Source organism: Vulpes vulpes, chromosome 13 (assembly GCF_048418805.1).
Source record: "Vulpes vulpes isolate BD-2025 chromosome 13, VulVul3, whole genome shotgun sequence".
Taxonomy (NCBI): domain Eukaryota; kingdom Metazoa; phylum Chordata; class Mammalia; order Carnivora; family Canidae; genus Vulpes; species Vulpes vulpes.
In genome coordinates, this window is record NC_132792.1 from 118456882 (window position 1) to 118483081 (window position 26200).

Sequence of the window (26200 nt, forward strand, 5' to 3'; positions counted from 1 at the left end):
TCCGACTCAAAATAAGGCTGGACTTTGCGACTCGGTGGTGTGCTTTGACAACTCTTCATTCCCGCCGCGAAATACCTGGAACGCGGGACCGAGGAAGTGGCGAATTCATAAAATTGCAGGAAAAGGACCCCCGGGCTTGTGCCAATAGTGCGGGTTCCCCAATAAAATGGGGGCAGGCTTGGACTCAGCCCGCAGTGATCGCTCCGGTCTGCATAATGCTCTTCATTCCACAAAATGCTTTCACGTAGGTTATTATAGGTGACCTGATCCTCGCAGTAGCCCCGGGGGATAGTGGCTATTACACCCTCCCCCGCGTACGGAACACACTCCTGGCTCGGCGGGGTAGGTGATTGCACACATGTAGCTGTGGAGGGACCTCAGGTGCCCTAACACGGCTTGGCTGGTCAGGTTCTTAAACACACACAGCTGTCCAAGGACCTCAGGTGTCTTAACTCCGGCTTGGCTGGGCAGGTGATTGCATACACACACCTGTTGAGGGACTGCAGGTGCCCTAACTCCAGCTCCTAACATGCCAGGTCCAGCGCTTGGAAAGGCGCCCGGGATGGAGTGCTGTTTATTAATCCAACACACGGGGTTTGAATGAATGCATGATTCCTAGACCCACGTTCTCTCCACTTTTCTGGAAGGACAGAATGTCAAAGCCGAAACAATACACCCAACCATCTCCGTTTGCAGGTACACCACCAACAGCTACTCATGCGTTTAAATAATTTGACCTGATCCTGTCTGTAAACAGGATGAAAGCGTCCACAGCCAAAGAGAAGAGGGAAATTGCGGTAATCGTGCAGACGACTGCCAGGAGTCTACAACCTGAATCACCCTGCCTCTCCCAATGCCAAGGAAGTCTCTAGAAGCTTGTAGTTTCCTCTGTATCCTGCTCTTCAACCTGCAGGATATACAGTTCTGTCGGTTTCCTTGCTGGCTCTGCCCTTGTGTCTCCTTCTCTGACCCCCTATAAGTCCTTGGAAGTTTTTGTAAGAGGAATACCCAACACAGGTTAACTCTGACACACCTCATTAGTCTCTTTTTAAAAAACAGCTTTCATTTACACAAAATCCATCCGTAGATGGATTGCAGAATTGTTCTACAAGTATTCCCAGTAAGTTTCCAGAGTTGTGCAACATCACCTGGTTTAGTCTTTAATCAGGGCTTCTGAAGTTTAAGAAAGTTTCCATAATATTTAGTAGTTTCAGAAATGCACAATAATGGCAAATGATACTGAAATGCAGACAGTATACAATTTTCTTTTTCCAAAATACTAGGCTCCGTCACCCTGAACATTCTGCTGCTGTATTAAGCCCCGGGAACCGGAACCACAGGATCTATAGGACTGCATAGGGAAAGACACCTACAGCACTCAGGCCACCCCACCCATCCGCGGTCCGCCGGTGGGCGGGGTCTCCCTCTCCAGAAATCTCGGCGGCCGCAGGGGTCCCCTCGCCGGGAGCTTCCGGGGGCGGGGCCTGGCTCCCGGAACTCTTCGGGCGGAGGCGGAGTCTCCTGCCGAGGGCCGCTCGGAAGAGGGCGGGGCCTACCCGCATCAGGACCAGTCTGGCTGCACCTGCATCCTTCCGCTCAGAGCATCCCCGGAGCATCTTAGGAGGCGGCCGCAGCTGGCAGTCAGGGGCCCGACCGTCGCAGGAGGTGTCCGCCAGACACCTTCCCCCTCCCCTGAGCTGGCGCTCTACAGCGGCGGCCTCGGTGCTGACCGGGCGCCCCCAGACTCGTCTGATCCCTGAAAAAGCATACATAGCAATAGCCTCTGATTACGACATGGCTGAGATCACCAATATCCGACCTAGCTTTGGTAAGTAGAGTGCGGACAACTAAAGCCTGGGGCCGTGGGCACCGCAGCACAGCCAGGGGCGCCCAGTGCCGGGAGAGAGCGAAGCCCACCCCAGGGCCTTCAGGGTCGGACCCGCTAGGATTGGGCCTGCGACGGCGAGCGGCGCCAGAACTTGAGCTGCGGGTGCAGGGGCCAGCCAATCCGGGGGTCCCCGGGGGTCGCGGGTCGCGCGGAAACCTGTGTGGCCCGAGTCGGCGCTCTGCAGGGGAGGAAGGGAGGAGGATGAGGACCTCTCCCCCTCGGGGCGCTCAGGGCGGTGCCCCCTGCTCCCCCTCCCATTCCTCGGGCTGCGGGGGAGGGCAGCGGCGGGGGATGGGCGCCAAGATGGCATCTGGGGGGCTGGGGGGCCGGGGGCCAGCGGCCCGCTGCGGGGAGCCGAGGCTGCGGGGGCGCCGGGAGCTGCTGCCCAGCGGGCGGGCGGGGCGCGGGGCGCGGGGCTGGCGGCCGCCCAGGGCCCCCAAGTGCGGTTCTGCACCGTAATGGTGGGTCCGTCCGATGCTACCAAATGGCGCTTGGCGCTGCCGAGCTAGGGATGACGTGATGTCTATTCTGGGCCTCCTGGCAGCGCCCAGGCCCCTCTTCCCGGGCCTTTGTTCCCTGTTTCCCTGGCCTGGCCTTTCCGAAAGGGGGACTCACCGCGCCGGTGCTGGCGAGGGCGCGGACCAGGCCGGGGGGAGGGGCGGAGAGGCCGGGCCGGAGGGAGGCCGCTTTGTGTACCCTGCAAGGCATTACGTCACCGTGGAGCGGCTGGTCCCCGACCCGGGCCTCTGGGCTGTGATCCCGGCTGTGCTCCCAGGAGCAGAGAGCCGGGTGGAAAATATGGAGGAAGACGCGAGAGAAAAGCTGAAAAAGCAAGTTTTTTCCTCTTTGGGGCTTCCTCCAAAATGTGCTAGGGTTGCAAACTTCCTGGGCTATGTTTTCCTGGTTCAAAAATAAAGGAGTTACCCTGTTTCTCCCTCCTTTTCACCTCAGCTTGGATGAGAGTTGCGGTCAGCCCCCCCAGGTTCCTTCAAATCCCCTAAGATAGCACATCCTTCAGGCAATCCAGAAGGTTTGAGCTTCCAGACAACAATTTTTAGGGCGGGGCCACAATCCAACTAGGAAATGGCTTTTCTCCTTCCCCAGTAAGAGGTTGGTGGAAATGAGCAGAACCCCATGAGCTCTCCCACCTCAAAATCAGGAAGAAGATATCAGATCAGGGGAAGTATCCAGAAAGCAGATCACACCCATTAGCTACTGGTTCTTACTGATTCCCCAAGGCTAAATCTTAGTGGTATCTCTTTCTTCCACTTCACCTTCTGTATCTCTACCTTTGGAAGAGTCCTACATTTCCAAAACTAATGTCCCTTTTGTGGTCACATGAGCACTCCATGATTTTCTTCCTGTTCTTTCTCTTTTGTCTTATGCCTTCTATCCAACATATTCTTTTCTCTAATTGCAGTCCCAGATTCCTTGGAAAGTTAGAAGGTGTGGAGCATGATGTAGTAGTTTCCTTTAGAGGGAATATTAATGGAAAAGAGAAAAATTATTTCGACATTTTACCTACTCCATTTTATTTAATCCTTACAATATCCTCCAGTGTAGGCATTATTATATATATTTGCCAGATGAGGAAACAGGTTCAGTGAGACAAAATAATGAATCAAGTCAAACAAACAGTAAGGGTAGCACAAAGACTTAAACCAAAGTCCAGCTTATGCCAAACTCCATTGTCATTTCACTGTGTCACTCTGGCCCACTTGACAGGAAAGGCTATAGTAAAGGGAGTGTCAATAGCAGGTCTAGTCAAAGGCTGAGAGACCTAGACACAGCCTAGATATGTCTTACAGATCTTTAGATGTATACAGGGGTACTACATAGAGAGCTGCCATTTCTGATTTTCTCACATTTCATAGAGTACTTCATTTCAAAGGCTTTAGCTCTTTGGAGGTACACCAAGCCAACACTCAATTATCCATGACCTTGGAGGACAAAAGGAGCAAGCAGCACAGTCACTGCAATTTATGACTACTTTAAAGCACTCACTTTAGCCATCAGTTCCACTTCCTTTTCCCACCAAGCTTTTGATGAAAGCAAAATAGAGGGTTCTGAGTTTCAGCATCTCTGATTTTTCTAGTTCATTGTCTTGGGTGTGAGGGAGAGAGGCAGGGGTTAACAGATACCAAAATGAAGAAAGAGGGGCAAAAGTGGGAAAACAGGTGGAGGAGAGAGAGCCTGGATTGTCCACAGATGGCTTCATAGGTTTGTCTTCCTTATCTGTCCTCCTGAAACGTGGGAATCCCTTCTCTTCTTTTCCCATCCTGCCTCCATTTTCTTTTTTTCTTGTTTCTTTTTTAAAGATGTTATTTATTCATGAGAGACAGAGAGAGAGAGAGGCAGAGACACAGGCAGGGGGAGAAGCAGGCTCCATGCAGGGAGCCTGATGTGGGACTCGATCCTGGGTCTCCAGGATCAGGCCCTGGGTTGAAAGCGGCACTAAACCGCTGAGCCACCTGGGCTGCCCCAGACTCCATTTTCTAACAGGATGTGTGGAGGCATCCTAAACCCTAGAGTGGGCTCTCTCAAGACCACAGAATAAATCTATGATAGAGCCAAAAGGATCACTCAGATGTCTCTCAGCCTGGGCCGTTAGATCTCTCTTACAAACCATTCCCAAAAATGTACCTGTCTTGTTGGTTCCTTGCTTTCCTCTTCTCACGGAGGCAATCTGTGTTCACTGTCATTAATCAGTAGCAAGTAATTTTCAGGAAAGTCCCTGATTGATGAGCAGAGAGCCACTTTTTCAGACTGTGCCCATTTTCATTGACCATTGAGTCCAATCAGTTTTTCAAATATTTACTGAGCTCTTATTAGATGCAAAGACTCAGGGACTCAGAGATGGACAGGATGTTATTTCCACCAGGTTTTTTTTTTTTTTTTTTCCACCAGTTTTTAAGGAGCTTCCTACCTAGGAGCTTCCTACCAAGGCTGCTCCCATTTTGTGAAGCCTGTCCCTAGCAACTCTTATTTCACTTAATATCTGAGAAACACTATAGTTATTTAGTATGGCCATGGACATAGTTGCCTTCATTTATTTTGTTAATGGCTTTACTCTTTCTCTGTACTGTATTACTTAAGAATGTAACCCCTTCTTTCTTGCCTCATCCCAACTTTCATAGAATCATGAAATGTTGGAGAAAGAACTTCAGAGACATTTAGTCCAATCCCTACCCAAGAAAGGCATTTTAGAATATGCCTGACCAAGGGTGAGCCAACCTCTGAAAGTTTTCAGTTGGAGATTCATTGCCTCATGAAGCAATCTGAGCCATTGTGAGACAGTTCTAATAATAATTTGACTCTCTTCATTGAGTCAGAATCTGTCTTCCTGTAGCCTGTATGCACTGGTGCTAGAACCTGCCCTCCAATGTTAATCTCAAACCAGACCTCTTCCATCAAAATGCCTTAAATAATTGAAGAAAGTTATTATTTCCAAACCCCTCAGCTCCAATTCCTTCAACTTTTCCTCATTTGATATGGTTTCCAGGTATTTTATTATTCCGATTATCCATAATATAGAGACACTCTGGTGTCAGGCAGGCAGGCTACTATGTGGCCTTAGGCAAATCTGAGTCCCCAGGTCCCTCAGTTATAAAGTGGGCATATTAGTGGTACCTATTCAGTGAGTTCTTTGATTCAGAGAGAGCTCTGACACAATGTCTGCCAGGGACACAATAAATATACACGAAACAATAGCAGTTTTTATTCTTGTCAGTGCTAGATGGAACACTCTACATATGTTATGACCAGTGCAGATTAAATCTTACTACCCCCACCACCGTCATCTGGACATCATATTCATAGTATGGGGTGGCATTAGACTAATTATACTTCAGATTTGTGGTTACCTAAACAACTACATTTTTTTCTTTTTTCTTTTTAGAGAGAGAGAGAGGAGAGCATGCACACATGCACATAGCAGGGAGAGGGCGAGGGAGGTGAATCTTAAGCAGGCTCATGCCCAGTGCAGAGCCCAACACAGGTCTCGATCCCACAACCCTGAGATCATGTCCTGAGCCAAAATCAGGAGTCATGCTGTCAACCAACTAAGCCACCCAGGTGTCCCACAACTAGATTATTTTTGCTCAGACTTGTCAAGTATTGTGCATCAATAGATTTTGAAGGCCAATATAGAATTTTATATTTACCCTTGATATATATAATCATATTGACTGATGTTCTTTTTCCAATGTTTGGAGGCTATTTTGAATTCACTGATTCATTTGTTCACTGAATACTTACTATGTGCCACATGGTTCTAGGATGTGGGGATATAGCAGTGAACAAAACCATCACTATTCTTGTTAATCTTCTCTAGTAAGGAAGGACAGGTAAATATATGTCAGGAGTAATAAATGCTATGAAGAAGAATAAAGCAGAGTGAGGGGGTATTGTCTCACTAGGGGCAGCTAGGAGATGCTTTTCTGACAAGGGAAGGTTTGACCAGAGGCCTTCAATGAGTGAGGCAGTGAGCCAGGCAGATACCCGGTGGAAGGATGTTTCAGAAAGATTCTGGAATGTGCTGAAGTCATGTTCATTTCCTTAGTTCTCCCTGCCCTACCTAAGTCTTCCTCTACAAAGTAATGTGGAAAACTAGAAGCCTTACTAACACGTTCAAGGCCTAAACCCAATTTGGCCTCAGTGAACCCCAAACTCGTTAGGGGCCCAATTTGTGTAGGAAAGGATAGGGTAAAGGATGGGAAGGAAACAGTCTTTCTCTATAGTTATTTATTCATTCAGCAAATACGTACCAAGTACCAGCTCTGCATTTTTAATGCTGGGGATACAGAAGTGAACAAAACAGGAAAAATCCCAGTCCTTGTGAAACTTACTCACTAGTGAAGATATATAGTAAAATTTATAGTAAAATTATATATATATGTTGTGTGTGCACACATGCATCTGTGTCACTGTATGTGAGAGAAAAAGATAAGACATAAGGAGAAAGTTACCCAGGGCTGGGACATGTAGGCCTTGGTGGCAAGGAGGTTGAGCCTTACTAGGAAGGTGATATTTGAGCAAAGAGCTGACATTTTCCATAGTCCCTATTTCTCCCTATTTAAAAATACAAGTACTTGAAAAAATGTGTTTTTTTTCAAGTAAAATAAGACAAAGTACAAGTATTTGGAACTGGGAGCTAAAATTTGCAACATAGTTTAAAAATACTCAGATCCAGATTTCTTTTTACCACCCTTAAACACTGTACCCAGACCACCCAGAGTCAGCCCTACATCCTCTACCCCAGCTGCCATTCTGTCACCACAAGCCCACTGCAAACCCTGTACTGGATGCTGTAGAATATTCTCCTGAAACCAGACACGGCCTGTGCCCTTGTGCATTGTGTAACGGTTGAGGTTAAAGGTGACTTTATCACACAGGACAGCTTTATGTGAAACACAAATCAATAAGAGTGATCCAAGTCCTTGAGTGCTGAGAGACAGCCAAGAAAAGACCAGGGAGTTGAGTGGGGCACTGTAAAAAAGGCTTCTTGGAGAAGGGAAAGATTTCATCCAGGTCTGAGGGAAAGGAACAGGTCCGGATTGGTCAGAGAGGATGGCTGAGGGCATCTCCTAGAGAGGGGAGAGTAAGCCTGGATGAGCATGTTCTGCGGTGCAGGCTAGCTTGCCGATGACATTGGCTCTGCAGAGGCCGTAAGTAGAGGAGCTCTGGATGGGGGGTTGAGGTCTACCTGCCTTGATGCATCTCTGGTCTCCACCTTCAGATGTGTCACCAGTGGTGGCTGGCCTTGTTGGGGCGTCTGTGCTGGTGGTGTGCGTGTCGGTGACCGTCTTTGTGTGGACATGCTGCCACCAGCGGGCAGAGAAGAAGCACAAGACCCCACCATATAAGTTTATCCATATGCTCAAAGGCATCAGCATATATCCAGAGACCCTCAGCAACAAGAAGAAAATCATCAAAGTGCGGAGAGACAAAGATGGCCGTGGGAGGGAAGGTGGGCGCGGGAATGTGCTGGTGGATGCAGCAGAGGCGGGCCTGCTGGGCCCAGACAAAGGTCCCGGGGGACCTAGCTCTGGATCTTGTATAGACCAGTTACCCATCAAGGTGGAATATGGGGAAGAACTGAGGAGCCCCATTGCGAGCCTTACCCCTGGGGAGAGCAAGACCACTTCTCCGTCATCTCCAGAGGAGGATGTCATGCTCGGCTCTCTCACCTTCTCAGTGGACTACAACTTCCCGAAAAAAGCCCTGGTGGTGACAATCCAGGAGGCCCATGGGCTACCAGTGATGGATGAGCAGACCCAGGGCTCTGACCCCTACATCAAAATGACCATCCTTCCCGACAAGCGGCACCGGGTGAAGACTAGAGTGCTACGGAAGACCCTGGACCCTGTGTTCGATGAGACCTTCACCTTCTATGGCATCCCCTACAGCCAGCTGCAGGACCTGGTGCTGCACTTCCTTGTCCTCAGCTTCGACCGCTTCTCCCGGGACGATGTCATCGGGGAGGTGATGGTGCCGTTGGCTGGCGTGGATCCCAGCACAGGCAAGGCACAGCTGACCAGGGACATCACCAAAAGGAACATCCAGGTGAGGAGGGAGAGTATGTCGGGGAGGGCTGGTAGGTAGGGGGAAGGAAGATCTCCGGGAACAAGGGGAAGGGCAAGGGGGTGTATAGATGGCCAGGGGGAGCAATAGGTAGAACACTTGTGGCTTTGAGAATCAGCAGTGGCCAGGATGCCTAGGTGGCTCAGTGATTGGACATCTGTCTTTGGCTTAGGGCCTGATCCAAGATCTGGGATCAAGTCCTGCATTGGGCTCCCTGCAGGGAGCCTGCTTCTCTGTCTGTCTGTGTCTCTGATTCTCTCTGTGTCTCTCATGAATAAATCAATAAATCTTTAAAAAAAAATATTCAGCAGTGGCCAAAGTGAGACAGAGGGGCCATCCGGCTAGGTCTCCTCCAAAAGGAACTGCATGAGGAGAGAAGGACAGGGAGCTTCTGAAGTCTCCCCTTGTGGTTGGTATCCTGATGCTGAGTCCAGCTTACTAGGAGTGGGTTCCCCCCTCCAAGCTTACTAGGAGCAGGTTCCCCCCGACCAGTCCTAGGCCCTTGTGATGTCAAGGACATGGTGGCCAGCTTCCTCTCCAAAGCCAGATGTGATCTTCCTCCAGGGGACCATGATGGGACTAAAGTAATTCTGCCCTCAGTCTCCCTGTCCAGCCCAACCTCAGGTGGGGCTTCTCGTGGCCTCTCCACCAACTCAGGTCAGTGAGGTGCCTCACCTCTGAGCCCCTCCTCCCAGCCCGAGCCCTGCCTCACATGTTCCTCCTCTGCACCCCAGGGCGCACAGGCTAGAAGGGGACAGAGAACCCGCATTCCTGTCTTCTCCCCACTGGGCTGGCAGTGGCTCATGAGTCCTAATTTCAGGGGTGCAAGAAATGTGTCCCACCCCCCTCATTCATGCATTTTATACACATCTGGGGGCACCACGGTCATCTGCAGAGCACCCTGGCTGCCCTGGTAACACCCGCTGCATCTCACTGCTTCCCAGCCCAGGGTCCCTGCAAGTAAGCTTGTTTCCCTGTCTGTAACGTGGAGCTGCTAACACTGGCCTCCTCGCAGGGCTTGGGGATCAGAAGAGATAATATGTCTGGCATGTAGTTGCCCCTGAGAACCTCACTTCCCTGGGGGAGGGAGACCATCTTGGCAACCATCAGATTGTGAGTGTGGCAGGTGTCTTGATAGAGGTTGTTGGCGTTTTATTTTTATTTTTTTTTAATTTTTATTTATTTATGATAGTCATACAGAGAGAGAGAGAGAGGCAGAGACACAGGCAGAGGGAGAAGCAGGCTCCATGCACCGGGAGCCTGATGTGGGATTCGATCCCGGGTCTCCAGGATCGCGCCCTGGGCCAAAGGCAGGCGCCAAACCGCTGCGCCACCCAGGGATCCCTGTTGGCGTTTTAAATGTAGACTTTCGTTCCTGTTTCAAGGTACAGTGTAAGTAGTTAATAACAAGGGCCGTGAAGTCGAAGCTGAGTTTGAATCCGAATCTCGCCAGCTTACTGAGCTTCGCTTAGCAACTCTGATCTCAGGTTCCCACAGGAGTGATGCAAGAGGATTCATTTGCTCAGCCCCTAGTGCCACTATTTCTACTACTAGTAAGGTCTGATCCCGGGGAGATGCATGTGGTTCTCAGACCTTTATGTTTTGTTTTGAGAAAGTAAAGGACGGCAAGGGAGCCTGAGTCACTGCAGGAGGAAGGAGGTTCAGAAGGGGTGTCAGAGTCGCTGAAAACAACCATACATCTTGCAGAAAGAGCCGTGGCCTAGAGGCCAGACTTATCTCCGGATAACTTTTCCACTCTGCACTCAATGGGGAGGCAGGGCACTCAGGGTTGGACCAGAAAGGCTTCCAGGCCAGTAGGGCCATGTGTGCAGTGAGCTCCAGGCACAAGGTTTACCCTCTAAAAGGGAGCAGTGCCCCGTGTTGTGGGGGAAGCAGAAGGCACTGCGTCTTGGATTGTGTTACAGGCACCTGTCCCACTGGAGCCAGCCCAGCCATGCCACCGCCCAGAGAACTGCAGCTGCTGTGTGGCACACCCAGCTCTACTGTGGAGGGACCAGGGAAGCCCAAATGTTTTAAGAGTATTAGAGGGGTTTTGTCAGTATCCAATGCCAAGACACAAAGAAACATTCTAGGGATCCCTGGGTGGCGCAGCGGTTTGGCCCCTGCCTTTGGCCCAGGGCACGATCCTGGAGACCCGGGATCGAGTCCCACGTTGGGCTCCTGGTGCATGGAGCCTGCTTCTCCCTCTGCCTGTGTCTCTGCCTCTCTCTCTCTCTCTGTGACTATCATAAATAAAAAATAAAAAAATAAAAAAAAAAAACAAAGAAACATTCTAGAGTCCAGGACAGCGGGGGCTCTTGTGTCCTCTGAGGTTGGAGTCAGAAACATGGATAAAAACTAGTTTTCATCCCCTCCATCCCCTTCCCCTGAACTGCCTTCTCTTTTCCTCAGGTTTCTTCCAAGCCCTTCCTGCTCACTGACCCCTCTTTACAGTATCCCTAATGCTCCACTGCCTGCCTTCATCCAGCTGCCCCAGCTCCCTGCCCTGTGGCCCCAGCCTTGGTCGAGCCATTCACTGGCTGGACTGCCCCAGACAGCTCATGTTCCTGAAGCCCAAGGCCGAAAGCAGGCGATGGCTCTGTGCCAAGCTGCAGCTGGGACAAGACGGGCCAGGAAAGGGATTGATTCGGGCTGGGAACAAAACAGCCTCAAATCCAGGACACTGGCCAGGGAGCACAGACAATGGCATTTGCTAAACTGCCAGGGGCTCTTGGCAAAAGCCAAGTTTCTTTCCACTTTATTAACTCCCTTTAGGAGGGACAAGCCAGGGCTAGGATCCTGAACAACACATCGCCTGGGAGAGGCCCAGACAGGACACACAGAGCCCGTGCACCCCTGTGCCAGAGCCTCCCAGCCCCCTGGGCCTCCTGAGCATGTTTCCCCAGCATGCGCGGGTGGGCAGGGCTGCACTCCATCCTTAGCCGTGACTGTCACTTGCCAGCGCCAATCCCTGTGACTCCCTGCAGTACAGCCTCCACATATCTACCCTGAGCCTCTCGGCTATGATCTCCCCTTGGCTCACCAGTCAGAGCTGCTCTAAACTGTTCCACACTCTGTAGAGAGCTTTTTCTGGTCTGTGGAGGCATCCCCTTCTAATATGGGACCAGAGGTCTGGGTGAGGACCCATGAGAATTGCACTTCTCTAGATAACACCCCCCCCCCCCCCCCATCAACTGCATATCCCCTCCTCTAGCAGAGAAAGTCACCTCTTGTCCTTTCCATTGCCCAGTGCAATCTGATTGAAGAAGCCCAGGACTGGTCATCCTCTTTGACTCTTCCATTTCGCTCCTTTCTCTGGGCCAGCAACCACCAGCTCTTTAAGGTTTCATCTAGGCTGGGCCGAGAAGGCTGATGGAATCACAGAGAGCACTCTCAGCTCTTATGAATACACAAAACAATGTAAGAAGCATTAAAAATTAACCCTTGATTATTAGTGGAAGATCACAATATAAATTCTATAATTCCCCAAATCTCTGAGTTAGACTCTAAAACTAGCTTTTTTTTTTTTTTTTAAGATTTTATTTATTCATTCATAGAGACACAGAGAGAGAGAGAGAGAGAGAGAGAGAGAGAGAGAGGCAGAGACACAGGCAGAGGGAGAAGCAGGCTCTATGCAGGGAGCCCAATGTGGGACTCGATCCCGGGTCTCCAGGATCACGCCCTGGGCTGCAGGCAGTGCCAAACCGCTGTGCCACTGGGACTGCCCGTTTTTTTTTAAGTGGCAGGTTTTTTTCTAATATTTTGTTCAGACAGACATTTTTTTTTAAGCAAGCTATCCACCCAACGTGGAGCTTGAACTCACAACCCTAAGGTCAGGAGTCATCTGCTCTTCTGTTTGAGCAAGCCAGGCGTGGATAAAAATATCTATGAGCCTGGGATAAAAATTGAACTGAATTTACATTTCCATTATAAATTCCCTGCACAGGGAAGGGAGACAGTCCAGAGAGGGCTCCAGGAGAAAGAACAGACAGTGGGAAGAGAAGTACTTTATGAGTGGATTCCCCTGAATTTCTTCAGGTCACTTCCTGTCCTTCCTGGGCCCCATCTGCTATGGACGGCTGGGGACAATGGTCATGGGAAGCACAGAAATCTTAAAATCTCAGATTTATGAGGAACCTAGAGGTCATGCAATTGAGCCAAAAGGGACTGGAAAGAGAAAGAGAAGCACCACGAAGAGAGTAGCTCTGCTTCCATTTCAGGGAGATGAGGGATGTATTTGAAGAGTAAGGTTTTGTTCCTCTGGTTTTCCCATGGCTATGATTTGAGTGCAGATGGCCCATGGGACTTCTGGCCCCTGTAAAAGTGCATTGAGGTTAAGCGGGTACACCTAGTGTGAACACCGTGTGGCCACAGTGTTCACAGAAGGGGCTCTGCTCATTCCAGGGAATAGACTCTCACCTGAGCCTTTCTGTCACCTGCTAATCTTCCTAAGGCCACTGTGCCTGCTCATCTTTTCCACTGAGAGAGACTGGAGCCCACTCTGACAGCAAAGCCTTCCAGCTCTTTCAGGCACGGAGAAGGCCTTTCCTCTGCTTGGGCTTCCACTTGCCTGCCCCCAATGGGGTTTTTGCCTCACTAGGCTAGGGGGCTGGGAAATGGAGCTTGCTCCCAGCCCTTTACAAAGAGCCCTTGAGAAAGAGCCCTTGACAATGCTACTTGCAGTGGGAATTGGGTGGAAAGAGAAGGGGAGGGGGAGGGGAGGTGAAATCTGGCCTTCGGTGCAGAATAAGAGTGGCATGTGGTTGGTGGGAAGGGCATCCTGCCCATGTAAAATGGCCAAAGGAGAACAATTGCCTGAGGGGTGATTTTAGGGGAGAAAATTATTAAAAAAAAGTAACCAGAAGTTATCCAAAACTCGGGAAGGGGCTTGGGGATTCAGATTGGGAAAATTTTGTTATAATGAGTGACTTACAAAACACAGTTTTAACAAAATAATTAGGAAATCCAAGCTATAATTTTGTAGTCAATGTTTTTTTTTTTTTTACAAATAAAAATCTTCTTTTGTTTTGTGTTTAATGATCAAGGTTTATTTTTTTATTTCTTTGTATTTTTTCTTTCTTTCAAGTAGGCTCCACATCCAACATGGGGCTTGAACTCACAACCCAGGATCAAGAGTTGCATGTTCCACCTATTAAGCCAGCCAGGTGCCTCAAAAAACTCTTTGGTTTTTTGTTTTTTGTTTTTTTAAGATTTATTTATTTATTCATGAGAAACACAGAGAGAGAGAGAGAGTGAGGGGGGGAGGGCAGAGACACAGGTAGAGGGAGAAGCAGGCTCCATGCAAGGAGCCCGATGTGGGACTCGATCCCCGGTCTCCAGGATCACACCCTGGGCTGCAGGCGGCACTAAACTGCTGCACAACTGGGGCTGCCCAACTCTTTGTTTTTCAAATCAAATTACCCTTCTTCTGTATATAAAGTTCAAATTATACTTAAAGATTGTATATATTCATATTTAATATTTGGAATGCAGTATTTGGACATCAAATCTAGTTAATATTTCCTTATTCATGGACATGGAGGGGAGTGGTGGCCCCAATCATCCAGAAGTACTTTCAGGATCATTGCTGTACCCCGGAGCTCTCTGTGATGGTGGAAACATTCTCTGTCTGCACTAGGACATTTGAAATATGACTAGTGTGACTGAGGAACAAACATTTTAGTTTTATTTAATTTTAATGAATTTAAACGGACACATAGAGCTAATAGCTAGAGTGTTGGGTAGCTCAGTTTTGAATGTTCTTCTGGATGGCATTTAGTTTTTGTTTTCACATGGGATTACTCTCCTGATGCCATTTGGCTGTAGCTAATAGTGAAAATGAGGTTATATTCTCTGATTGGGTTCCAACTCATGTCAAAGAGAAGCAGCCCAGAAGGGCAAGCAGCCTGTGATTCTAAACTGGCTGAGGGTACTTCCCATGGATATAATCAAGACCTGACAAGATGTATGTTATGGGTAAGGAAAAAATGTGGGGCTTCCATCTAGCAGAGAAAAGTCATGAAAATCTTTTTTGAAGCCTGTTCTCTTTGGGACTTCAGTTTCAAAAGCTAAAGCCTGAGTTTATCATTTTAGTCATTTTATGCCCAATGAGAGATATTTCCCTATGTTCCTGGTATGAAACAGAGCCTCAAGAACGTTTTTAAACCACGTGGAACATTATTACAGCTTCATTCCTTGAGATGAGTTAGGCTTATAATCAAAGCACAGACCTGGAGGTTTCTTTCCTTGTTTTTCACTGATGAGCTAACTGGATAATTTCCTTCTCTTGCACGGGCTTCCCTGAGCAAGTGGTACAGGGAGCCTGTGTGCTTCCAGAGAGCAGGCTCTCTCCTTGTCCCCATCTCTAGCCGCCACTGCTGATGGAACACCGGGCCCAGTGGGCGCACAGTAGGCCATTTGGGGGAGTACGAGGCAGACGGAAGGCTGGTGGTGGGTAGAGTCTGGCTTTGCCTAGAATTCCTGAAGTAGGTGACATTTTTCTGGTGCTTTGAAGAATACAAGGAGTGAGAGTTGGTAGTGAGGGGAGTTTTGTCCCAACCTTCCTTCCTTTGTCCAATATTCCTTGAACCCCACTTCCTTTCAGTTTCCGTCTCACAGCTTCATCCCTACCTTATAAACCAGAAACATATTAAATTTAAAAAGAAAAAAATTTTTAAATGAGAAAAAAGAAACAAATAAAACAAAAAATAAGCTAGAAACACACAAACTTGCCCCCCATTCCAGTGAGTTCTTCCTGGAATGCGTCCTGCCCCACACCCACCACTGCTGAGGGGGTCCAGGCTTTGGTGTCCCCTCCACAGCCCAATGCAGCAGCCTCTGGGCTCCTCTCCCCTCCAGTTTATTCTCCAGCTTCCACTAGAACAATACTAATCTTCGTAAAACAGTAACAGAGCAATGACTGTGTCCCTCCCGTGCTGGGTGCTGGCAGCCATCCTGGACCTGTGAGCGGCTGGCTGAGCTGTTTCCTAGAGCCCCCCCCTCCTCTTCTCACCCCCCACCAGCACCCCAAGGGCAGCACCTCCCCTCCCACCATTCTCTGAACACAGTGGGCCTTCCCTCTACATTGCCTGGAAGATTCCTACTCATCTTCATAAACTCAGCCCCAAGGTCAGTGGGCACATTCTGCCCCTGGTTCCCCAGCAGCACTCACACAGGCTCCTTCCTGCTCCAATGAGGGCATGTTTGTTTATCTCAGTCTCTTCTGGGCATGGTAAGCTCCTTGGAAGTGAGAACTGGGTCCTGGGCGCCAGGCCGGCTCAGTCAGTGGAACACATAACTCTCGATCTCAGGGTTGTGAGTTCAAGCTCCACATAGGGTGTAGAGATTACTTAAAGGGGAGCAGGGGAGAGAACAAATGGGAAAAAAATGAAAAAGAAAGGAACCAGGTCCTATCAGCTTGGGACCCCCAGCACCTAGCATGCAGTAAATATCAAACATTGCTTAAAATGTCCTTGGAGGTTGGGAGGGTTTTTTCAATTCCCAAGCACAGCCTAGAATACAATTCAAAGAAGCAAATGGAAAGCTGTGGGCAGAGGGGAGGAAGCCAGTGTGGCTGGAGAGGATACTCCCAGGTGCATCCACGGAGGCAGGTGGGGCAGGTGTGGGCACTCACCTTGTAACATGGAGCAACAGTCGCTAGGACATTCAGGAACCTGCCCAAAGCCAGGGGCTAAGTAGGTGGCATAGTGAAGGCTCAGTCCCAAGTTTCCTGCCTTCCACCATCCAGTCTCTAAAGCTTTTATCGCAAGAACCAAATGAGGCAACAGGTGAGAATGCCCTTCTCTACGCCCAAGCACAGGTCAAAGTTTACTGGTTTTAATTTAGTCCTCTGGATGATACTATGAGGTTGGTATCGTTTTTACATCCATCCTTCAGATGAGGAAACTGGAGCATAGAGCCGTCAAGTTCTTGTCCCAGGTGACACAGGCAGAGAGTGGCAACAGGACTGGAATCCAAAGCCGTCCAGCCTGGGTCTATGGAATACCAGGCGAGGTGGCCTCTCCATGCAGATGGTCTCATTTAATATTAGGATTATAATGAGAACGTGTCAGGTTCCCTTCCCTGTTAAATGAGGGGGGAGCACACTCTCAAGTTGCTGGATGCTTCTGCAGGCGTCCTCCCTGGCTCTGCACACTTCCGGTTCCCTCCCTGCTCCCCAATCCTGGACATTCATCAGCTCTTTCCTCTTCCAGAAGTGCATTAGCAGAGGGGAGCTCCAGGTGTCTCTGTCTTACCAGCCCGTGGCACAGAGACTGACCGTGGTGGTCCTCAAAGCCCGACACCTGCCGAAAATGGACATCACTGGCCTCTCAGGTAGCAGCTATTTACCTCAACCCGCCTGTGGCCCCAACACCCCTGCACCCTTCAGGCCCCACTCCCTTCCCCGTGATTACCTGGGCTCTAGATGTCCTTGGCGCAGGAGGTGCCCTCCAGGCCCTGGGTGAGGGGTCCCATCAGATGCACACCAGGCACTGAGCTAGCTCCAGGGGAGACCTCTGAAAAGCCCCGCAGGCATTCCTTATCCCTGCGCCCTAGACACGGCTTCCTGGGCTCATGGGCTGTCCCCACTCATGATGAGGAAGTTGTCCTCCAGTGGTCCTGATGGCCCCCTCAGCCCCTTGCCTGGGCAGGCAGATGAACTGAAGTCAGAGTGTGTTGGGGGCGCATCAGTGGAGAGTGAGTGAGTGGCCACCACTCAAGGAGCCACAGAGCCCCCTTCCGACACAGAGCCACCCTTTAGAGGAGGACTGTGTCATGGGCCTGTCCCCCTTTCTCCTTGTCTCTCTGGCCACCCCAGATCCTTATGTCAAGGTGAACGTCTACTACGGCAGAAAGCGCATCGCCAAGAAGAAAACCCATGTGAAGAAGTGCACTTTGAACCCAGTCTTCAATGAGTCTTTCGTCTATGACATCCCGCCAGACCTCCTGCCCGACGTGAGCATCGAGTTTCTGGTCATCGACTTCGATCGCACCACCAAGAATGAAGCGGTGGGGAGGCTGATCCTGGGCGCGCACAGCGTCACCAGCAGCGGCGCCGAGCACTGGCGGGAGGTCTGCGAGAGCCCCCGCAAGCCTGTGGCCAAGTGGCACAGTCTGAGCGAGTACTGATCCTGCCTGTCCTCCCGGAGCCGAGCCCGAGGCAGGCAGGGCAGGCGGAGGGAGAGATGCCGGAGAGGAGTGGACTCAAAACCTCATTTTAGTTGTAGAAGATTTCTTACAAAACAAACCCCACAAAGAACACCCCATGTGACCACAGCTGCAGATCAGTTCTTAGGGAGGATGATTTTTCTCCTTTGCAAGGCACTAGAAATCCTTTTTTTTTTTTCAATGGGGAAAAAGAGAGGGAAAGGCCTCACGAGTCTATATATAACAATGTAACCTTATACTTGCATGTCTAATACAAACTGAAGAAATTAGCCTAACTGCCAATATCAAGTTACAGATTTTGAACCATGAAAATTGTGTTTTGTGCCGAATTGTATTTGCTGATCACCTGAAATTGGCCTCTTTTTACTAGGCTTCTCTGGAGAGTGACTCTCGCACCCCCTCTCCCCCCAGAAGGATATTTTACTCACATGAAAGCTCACGGTGTCCTCATCCCTGTCTTGTCTCCCTCACGCCTCAGACAGCTCCTGGAGCTCAGGGTCCAGAGGTCAGTCGTGAGCCAAGAAACGAGGGTGGGGTGGATAAGACAGGGTGTGCAGGGGAAATAGGATGTGGGATGCGGAGTTTTTGGTGCCACACTGCTGCTGGGAGGCCTCGGGGGTAGCCTAGGGTTAACTCGAGATGAAGCACATGAACACAGCAGACTTCAAGGTAGAATTTGGGTTTACGAAACTAGAGATCCTCTCTGGAGCGAGCTTCGGAGCCTTCAAAACTAGCTGGGGTGGCTCCAGTGGGCTCAAGCGGCAGGTCCCAGACGCCATTTGTGGGTGCAGGCAGGACAGTGTCCGCCACCCCCTCTCAGCGCCACCAGGAAGTGACAGCCATTTGTTGGTTTGGAGGATGAAATTGGCCTTTATTTTTCCAGAAATGCTGACCAATGAGAAGCTTTAGAGTTTTCTCAGGTAGCTTAGATGAAATTGGTTTTGCTTCACAAGGAAAATGGCCATCAGAAATTATTCTTTATCCTTAAATTTTTCCATTACGGCTCTTAAAACTGAGGAAGTGAGTGAAATGAGTAAATGTGAGTTAATGAGCAACCGAGGTAACCTGGATTCTTTTATACCATCCTGCCCCTCCTCACAGAGTGCTTAGTTCTTGGATTTTGAGTTGAGTCAAGGGAAGGGATGGGGAAGCACAGAGCTGCATCCCTCTCCTGCCAGCCGGCAGCTGAGGTTGCCAGGGAGCCAGTGTCTTGCCAGGATTAGAACATAGGTCTCCAGCCTCCTGGTCAGCCATGGCTCTAGCGGCGAGACCTGTCACAGGGCAGAGGCTGGTGGGCCATCAGTGAGCTTGCCCAGGAAGATCTTTCCCCTGGCCTGCAGAACAGCTCAGATGGGCAGCAGCTGGAATCAGCCTGAAAGAGCAGGTCCACACCCAACGAGAGAGCATCCCTTCTGACTCACTTCTGAGGAGGCTGGGAGTTCACAGACAGGGTGGCACTGCTGCCTGGGTCATTCCCTTAGCTCTTGTGGATTTGAAACCAGTCTGCTCCCCTGAATCCTTTTGTTGTTCTTTTTAAAACCTGGATTCCTGAAAGTGCTGAGCAGGCACAAAGCCCACTGTTCTTGTACCCTCCAGCTCCCCATCCCCCGATCTGACTCACATCCCATCAGTGTGCTCACACCACTGGCTCAATCTTATACTCCATGGAATGTAAATACTGTATCATACGTAGAAGAAAATAATTTTTGTTTTCTAAAAATGCATTTTGAGATAGTTTAATGTAAATCTGACAGGAGCATTCTGAAGACCCATTAGGAAAAAAATCTTAAATGCTTCCTCTTCATCGCCTTAATGTCTGAAGATCAGAAATCGCTGAGCAACTCACTTTTGTTTCCTTCCCAGAAACCATGCAAAGCCACAGGTGGAGAGAGTCTGGCCTTGGCCTCGCTCAGTGAGCCTCTGCAGCTCCTCCTGCCTACTTCTGGGAAGGCAGCCTCACCCCACCCCTCTCTCCCCATCTCCTGTAGCTTTCTTCCCCCGTTTCTTTGGGTCTGTGGAGCAGTGGGTGGCAAGGTGACAGGGTGGGAAGTTCCGGAGCCAAGAGGCAGACAGCACAGGGCTCCTCCCTCCTACCTCACGCCTGATCCATCACGCCCTCGGCTTGGCTGTCCCAAAGTTTCTTAGCTGCCTCTGGCTTTCAAACGTGTCCCTCCCAGAGGAGCAGCGCCTCCTCCGAAGAGTCAGTTGAAAGACAAGAGAGTCACACTCTCACTTTTGCACAAGGCACTCATGGTCAGGAAGGGTTTAGGGGACGGTCACTTCGTATTTTCCAAGAGTCAGGCCTTCTCTGCTGATACCTTGATTCCTTTGGGAAGACAAGAATTTTTCTTAATAACACAAGTCCCTTTATGAGTTATTCTTTCAGTTCTCAGTGGAGTACAGCCAAGATGTAGGTGTTTATGAACATGCTCTAGAGACGTAAGCAGATAGAACTGGTTTGTGGGACAGGAGCGGCTTGCTCAGGAAGAGGGAATGGTGCAAGTCTTTTATTGGAAGGCTTTTATTATGGCCGTGATAGTGACATTGCCCTCACCATGATCCTTCTCCAATGTGGTCGTCTTTCTTTACCTTGTGTCTTCTCTTGTAAAAAATGAAACTCAAAATAAATGTGTCAAATTAAAAAAAAACTGGAAAAGCAAACGAATTGTGTGAAACTGCATAATGCTGTAATGCTAACCTACAATATGTAATGCTATCTTGTATGTGGAGTTTGTTAATGTACCACACAAGTGCAAAATAAAGACTGACTCACATTAAACACACAGGGCATGAGTGTGGTCTTCTTGAGAGCTCGGTGACAGTGAATGATTCCAACAGGATGTCCTAGAGCACGTACTCCAGTGTGATCTTCCACACCACCCGAAAATTCAGATCCCGGGGTGCCTGGACTGCTCAGCTGGGGGAGCCTGCGACTCTTGGTCTCAGGGTCAGTGAGTTCAAGCCCCACATGGGGTGTAGAGATTACTGGAAAAAAAGAAAAAAATGCAGATTCCAGTCTCCAGACCTAGAGTCCTTTCTCTAGTCCTGTTTTCCTCTCAAAATGTCCTTCCTAAGACTCTAACCACCAGGAGAGAGAGGATGGCTTCAGTGCCTGTCCCTGTAATTGGAAATATTTATACCTCAAAGCAATGCACGAGGGCTGATTCTGTCTTCCATTCATTCCTCAACAGAAATTTGTCCTCGAGTGCATATCATGTGCCAGATGCTGAGGGTATGATACACCGATCCTGTGGCACTCAGCAGAGGACCAGCTACAATCAGATAATCCTGCTAGTAAATATGGAATGACAGAGAAATGCTCTGAAAGAGAAGTGCAGGCTAATGCACCCTTGAGGTTCTGAGGACCCCCTGCACACCCTGAAGTCTGGAGTGCGGCACTTTTCCTACCTTCTCTCCTGGGGAAACTGCCTTCCCTGCATGCACAAGCCGGAAGCAGGAAAGGAAGCCTCTACTCTTTTAAAGTTTCAATGAAGGAACTAAAAAACTGGGACACCTGGGTGGCTCAGTGGTTGAGCATCTGCCTTCGGCTCGGGTTGTGATCCCAGAGTCCTGGGATCAAGTCCCACATCAGGCTCCCTGCATGGAGGCTGCTTTTCCCTCTGCTTATGTCTCTGCTTCTCTGTCTCTCATGAATTAGTAAAATCTTTAAAAAAAAAAAAAAAAAAGGAACTAAAAACTTTAGATGACAATATAATAATCGTATTATACAAAAATTGATAGAGAAAAGGGGAAAAAATTAGTCAAGATTCTAGAACTTTCCCAACTTTCTGACTTTTGGTCTTATTTCCTGTACATTTTTTCCATGATGTGTCAATCAGGGTCACTGTAGAAAACATGTAAAATAAAGTACAAGTTCATAGAAACCGGAAAACACGTCTATCTAGGCCAAGCGTCACTAATTTCAGCACATCTTCCCATCCACGAACCAGCTGACAATGCAATCACAGCACATATATAATTTTGCATGTTGCTTTTTCTCTAGGTGGTAAGTCTGAAAAAAAAAAAACAACACAATAATATAACAATAATGATGGTAAGAGTATCTTGGCACTCAGGATGCTTTTGTCCACGATTAATAGGAAACCCAATTCCAATTAGCGTAAACATGAACAACACACACCGGTTCCCCCACCTGCAAGTCCACAGGTGGAGCCAGCTCTGGGCGCTACTCTGGCAAAAGGTCACTAATACCTCGAGGGCCACTCAATGTCCCCTTAACCCTAAAGATTTTGTTTGTAGGACCACTTTCAGGGGGAAAAGAGATTGCTTCATGGCCACTCCCAGAAAAAGAAGGTAAAGCATCCCCAGAAACCTTTAGCTTTTCTCTCATCTCACTGGTCCCACATCGGCCACATGGTCACTGCAGAGCCAATCAGGCAAGGAAGATGGGAGTGTCTTTAGGACTGCCCTGGAACCTAGTGCCAGGAAATGGTGGATTCTTGGATAAAATGTCATTTCCTTTGGCAGAAGGAATGGGTGCTGGTGGGTGGCAAATGAGGACCACCACATTGTTTCCTGTATTCCAGCTCCTCTGTCCAAAGCATTTTCTCCTGTGATCTTTTTTTTTTTTTTAAGACTTTCTTTATTCATGAGAGACACAGAGAGAGGCAGAGACATAGGCAGAGGAAAAAGCAGGCTCCCATGGGGAACCCGATGCAGGACTCGATCCCAGGACCCCAGGATCACGACCTGAGCCGAAGGCAGATGCTCAACCACTGAGCCACCCAGGCATCCCTCCTGTGATCTTATAACAAACTCTAAGAGATCGAGCCGTTGACCTCATCCATGTCCCATACCTCGTGGTTTATTTGCCAAGACAAACAGCCTAGTGTTGGGGTCCTCTTTACGTGATTCAAGAGCAACATCAGGTTAGCCACAGAGTATAATTTTTCAGAAAGCTGAAAACATCTTCTTCTTCTTTCTTCTTCTTTCTTCTTCTTCTTCCTTCTTCTTCTTCTTCTTCTTCTTCTTCTTCTTCTTCTTCTTCTTCTTCTTCTTCTTCTTCTTTCTCCTTCTTCTTCTTCTTCTTTCTCCTTCTTCTTTCTCCTTCTCCTTCTTCTTTTTTTTAACATTTAAGTCCTCTCCTCGTCCAGTGTGGGACTGGAACTCACAACTCTGAAACTGGACATTTCCATGACTGACATTGACACACCAGATCAGTCTCCAGTCGGGCATTTTTCCAAGTGGACATGGAATTGTTCAAGGAATTGTTCCTTACCCTTCCCACTGTCCAGCACTCAGTCCATATCTGTCACAGGAGATAGCATGCATCAGAATCAGTGCCTGGCATGCCCGGCTGGCTCAGGAGGCACACCACTCTTGATCTCAGGGTTGTGAGTTTCAGACCCCATGTTGGGTATGGAGACTACTTAAAAAAAAAAAAAATCGGAGGTCCCTAAAAAACAGACCTGAGGCACCAAGAGGTGTGTTCTTGTCATTCACACAGCTGAATTCCCAACATCCAACACCATGTCTGGCATCTAGCAGGCGCTCAATACAGGTTTGGGAATGGAGGACAGGCAGGGGACAAAATATCGTCTAGGAGCAGACCCAAAGCAAACACAAAAAATCCGTGCCTCTTCCTACTTATTGCTGAGTTAGAGTTTCCAAAGAAGTTTGGTCTAGTGTGGAATCTTGGTTTTTTTGTTTGTTTTAAAAGATTTTATTTATTCATAGAGACAGAGGGAGAGAGGGGCAGAGACACAGGCAGAGGGAGAAGCAGGTTCCATACAGGAAGCCCGACGTGGGACTCGATCCCGGGTCTCCAGGATCACACCTGGCTGCAAGCGGCGCTAAACCGCTGTGCCACCAGGGCTGCCCTGGAACCTTGTTTTTGTTAGTTTTTTGGGTGGTAGCAGTCGTGGGTGTGTATATGCTGCAACCAGACCCACATGTGCTCTAGAGAGTGTCAGCAGATCTGATGGTGGGAGTGGCCACAGCATTTGGGTGGCACTGACTACACCAGATACGCAGGTATGCCTTCCTGGCCGGCACAGATTTTATACTGGACTGCACTGTTTCTGAGCACATACTTGGCATCATCAACCACTGGTGTGCAAGGAAACTCAGGAAAACATCTGATGGGAGGTGGGGGGGTAGTTCTGAAGCTAGAGATTTTCTCCTGGCTCAGAGCAAACTGCAATAAAACTAGCAATAACCAGCTCTGGGAAGGGCAGGAAATGACACATCCCCACCCCAGCAGCTTTTGTTCAAAAAACTGGGTGACTTAATGATGTGATCGTGTATGCTAAGTTTTTTTAAGCAAGGACTATTAGACAAAGCTAAAAACATTTCAGTAATTTTGTCTCAAGGCCAACAGATATTTAAAAGTAGATTGTAAGTTTCAGCATACCCCAAACATTCACACTCAACGATCCTTTGTTCTGTCCAGGGGTTTCCTTCTAACAAAGCAGGAGTTTTCTTTGCTGGGAGCCACAGTCCCTTGTTTCCTCCCACACCTTTTTACTGCTTAGTCCCAGCACTTCCTACCCCACCCCACCCCGCTCCCACAGCCGCTGACATCTTCCGCACCCAGTGACAGCCACCCATCACTGCTCCACACAGTCCTCCAATGCCCACCCATGGCCCTCCAACAACATCTGGCTCAGTGACTTCTACTCATTAGAATCATCTGTGATTTGATATAGATTCCTGGATCCTATCAGAATCTATCAAATCAGAATATCCAGAGGTTAAGCTGAGAAAATGATGAACAGAACAGCTCTTGGCTGTTTCTGACCCAGAGCAGACATGTACTGGGGAGCCATGCACACTTCAGACTGGCCCTCGCGGTTTCACACACACTCGGCCCTGCCTTGTGTATGTCCTGACGTGTACTCTAACCCCAAGCGTGTTTCTCAATGCTCATCCCACCTATATCACGAATAGTCTTGACTCTCCTACTCTCCAATCCTGCACTGGAGTTGTCCTACATACAGGACTCTTGACTTTTTTGTTGTTCCAAGTCATGAGATTCTTTTTGAAAATCTTCATGGCCTAATTCTACTTACCCATTTAATCCAAATCTTTCTATATTTTCTTAACATGGTTTTAGGTTGCTTATGAATTGCCCTGCCTTCCCAATCCACTGTATGCCCCTGGAAGCAGAAGCCACATGCTAGGAGTCTTTGGCTACGGTCACTCACTCGTTAGCCTCAGGAAGCTAGCCCTCCCCAAGCTCCAACCATCTGGACAGTGAAGGGAAATAGGTTTGCAAGGCTCTCAGTAAGGGATGACTCACTTATACTGTTTGGCTGCATTTTCCTAAAATCTAAAATCCATCCTACCCTCCAGGCCATGCTTGGTCCTATGCACCAGACAAGCAGCAAGCCAACTCTAGTCATCAAAGGACAACATTGCTTTCTGCAGACAGGAGCTAAGGCGGCTCTCACTTTCTTCATGGATGTGGGTGCAGTCTGGCCACACGGGAAGGGCACTGAGCCATAGGTAACCAGCAAACCTAGGAAGAACAGCAAAACCCGGTTCCAACTTTCCCTGAAAAGCACTTGTCAGAAATTGAGTAAAATACAAATACACTCGCTATTTTCCTCAATATTCTAATTTAGGGTATACCTAATTATTTAACACAATTCTTAGTAGGAAAAAGAGAAAGACAAATTTAATTTGTGCAGCAAGAGCATTTAGAGACATTTGAGGGCAAGGATGCCTGGGTGGCTCAGCAGTTGAGTGTCTGCCTTTGGCTTGGGGCATGATCCTGGGATCCTGGGATCAGGTCCTGTGTCGGGCTCCTTGCTGGGAGCCTGCTTCTCCCTCTGCCTATATCTCTGCCTCTGTGTCTCTCATTAATAAAATCTTTTTAAAAAAAAGAGAGAGAGAGAGAGAGAGAGATATGTTTGAGGACAAGATGAGTGATCTCCTTCATCAGAGAACTCAGGTCTCCAACTACTTCCCTGTGTCGCTAAGGCCACAAATCTCAGTTCCCGCTGAGCTAATGAATGCATGAAGATAGTTTTGTTTTTTAAAGAAATTTTATTTATTTATGAGAGACACAGAGAGAGAGAGAGGCAGAAACACAGGCAGAGGGAGAAGCAGGCTCCATGCAGGGAGCCTAATGTGGGACTTGATCCCGGGACTCCAAGATCATGCCCTGGGCCAGAAGCAGGCGCTAAACCGCTGAGCCACCCAGGGATCCCATGAAGATAGTTTGAACACAAACTTTAAAGGTTTATTTTATCTTAGAGAGAGAGTACGTGCACATGATAGCATATGAGTGCTTGAGCAGGGTGCAGGGGCAGAGGGAGAGGGAGAGGGAGGATCCCAAGCAAACTCCCTGCTGAGATCTCACAACCCTGAGATCATGACCAGAACCAAAATCAAGAGTCAAATGCTTAACTGAGTCACCCAGGAGCCCCTGAATACAAATCCAGGATGACTGGTATGCCTGGGTGGCTCAGTGGTTGAGCGTCTGCCTGCCTTTGGCTTGGGTTGTGATCCTGGGGTCCTGGGATCGAGTCCCACATTGGGCTCGCCACAGGGAGCCTGCTTCTCCCTCTGCCTATGTCTCTGCCTCTATGTGCCTCT

General features: G+C 48.9%; 3 protein-coding genes across 8 annotated transcripts in view; 1 reads left to right on the top strand and 2 right to left on the bottom strand.

Annotated features, from left to right (window-relative positions):
* The window catches only part of GON4L (gon-4 like), a 72670-nt gene extending 69950 nt beyond the window's left edge, over positions 1-2720 (bottom strand). The window contains exon 1 of one of the 3 annotated variants that reach the window (XM_025997269.2): positions 2504-2720. The gene's annotated coding sequence lies outside the window, so the exon portion shown is untranslated. The remainder of the gene's footprint in view (positions 1-2503) is intronic. The other 2 variants (XM_072733573.1, XM_072733570.1) reach the window with 2 other exon arrangements.
* On the top strand, positions 1-20421 carry SYT11 (synaptotagmin 11). 2 transcript variants are annotated; one of them, XM_025997273.2, is made up of 4 exons: positions 1-1828; positions 7626-8452; positions 16684-16807; positions 17289-20421. In XM_025997273.2, exons 1-4 carry the CDS (start codon positions 1795-1797, stop codon positions 17597-17599), a joined length of 1296 nt encoding a protein of 431 aa, XP_025853058.1. In that variant the 5' UTR covers positions 1-1794; the 3' UTR covers positions 17600-20421. The 2 variants fall into 2 exon arrangements, with proteins under 2 accessions (XP_025853058.1, XP_072589678.1); XM_072733577.1 differs by having other exon boundaries at positions 1467-1828; positions 16684-16804.
* The window catches only part of RIT1 (Ras like without CAAX 1), a 16655-nt gene continuing 9809 nt past the window's right edge, over positions 19355-26200 (bottom strand). Inside the window, exon 8 of one of the 3 annotated variants that reach the window (XM_072733578.1) lies at positions 19355-21650. The gene's annotated coding sequence lies outside the window, so the exon portion shown is untranslated. Of the gene's footprint in view, positions 21651-22661; positions 25119-26200 lie in introns of those variants that run through there. The other 2 variants (XM_072733579.1, XM_072733580.1) reach the window with 2 other exon arrangements.

Bases quoted from the DNA above. Each gene is read 5' to 3' on its own strand.
- SYT11 (XM_025997273.2), top strand. From the start codon at position 1,795: ATGGCTGAGATCACCAATATCCGACCTAGCTTTG. The intron at 8,453-16,683 runs GTGAGGAGGGAG...TTCCTCTTCCAG, and splicing joins TCACCAAAAGGAACATCCAG to AAGTGCATTAGCAGAGGGGA. The intron at 16,808-17,288 runs GCAGCTATTTAC...TGGCCACCCCAG, and splicing joins CATCACTGGCCTCTCAGGTA to ATCCTTATGTCAAGGTGAAC.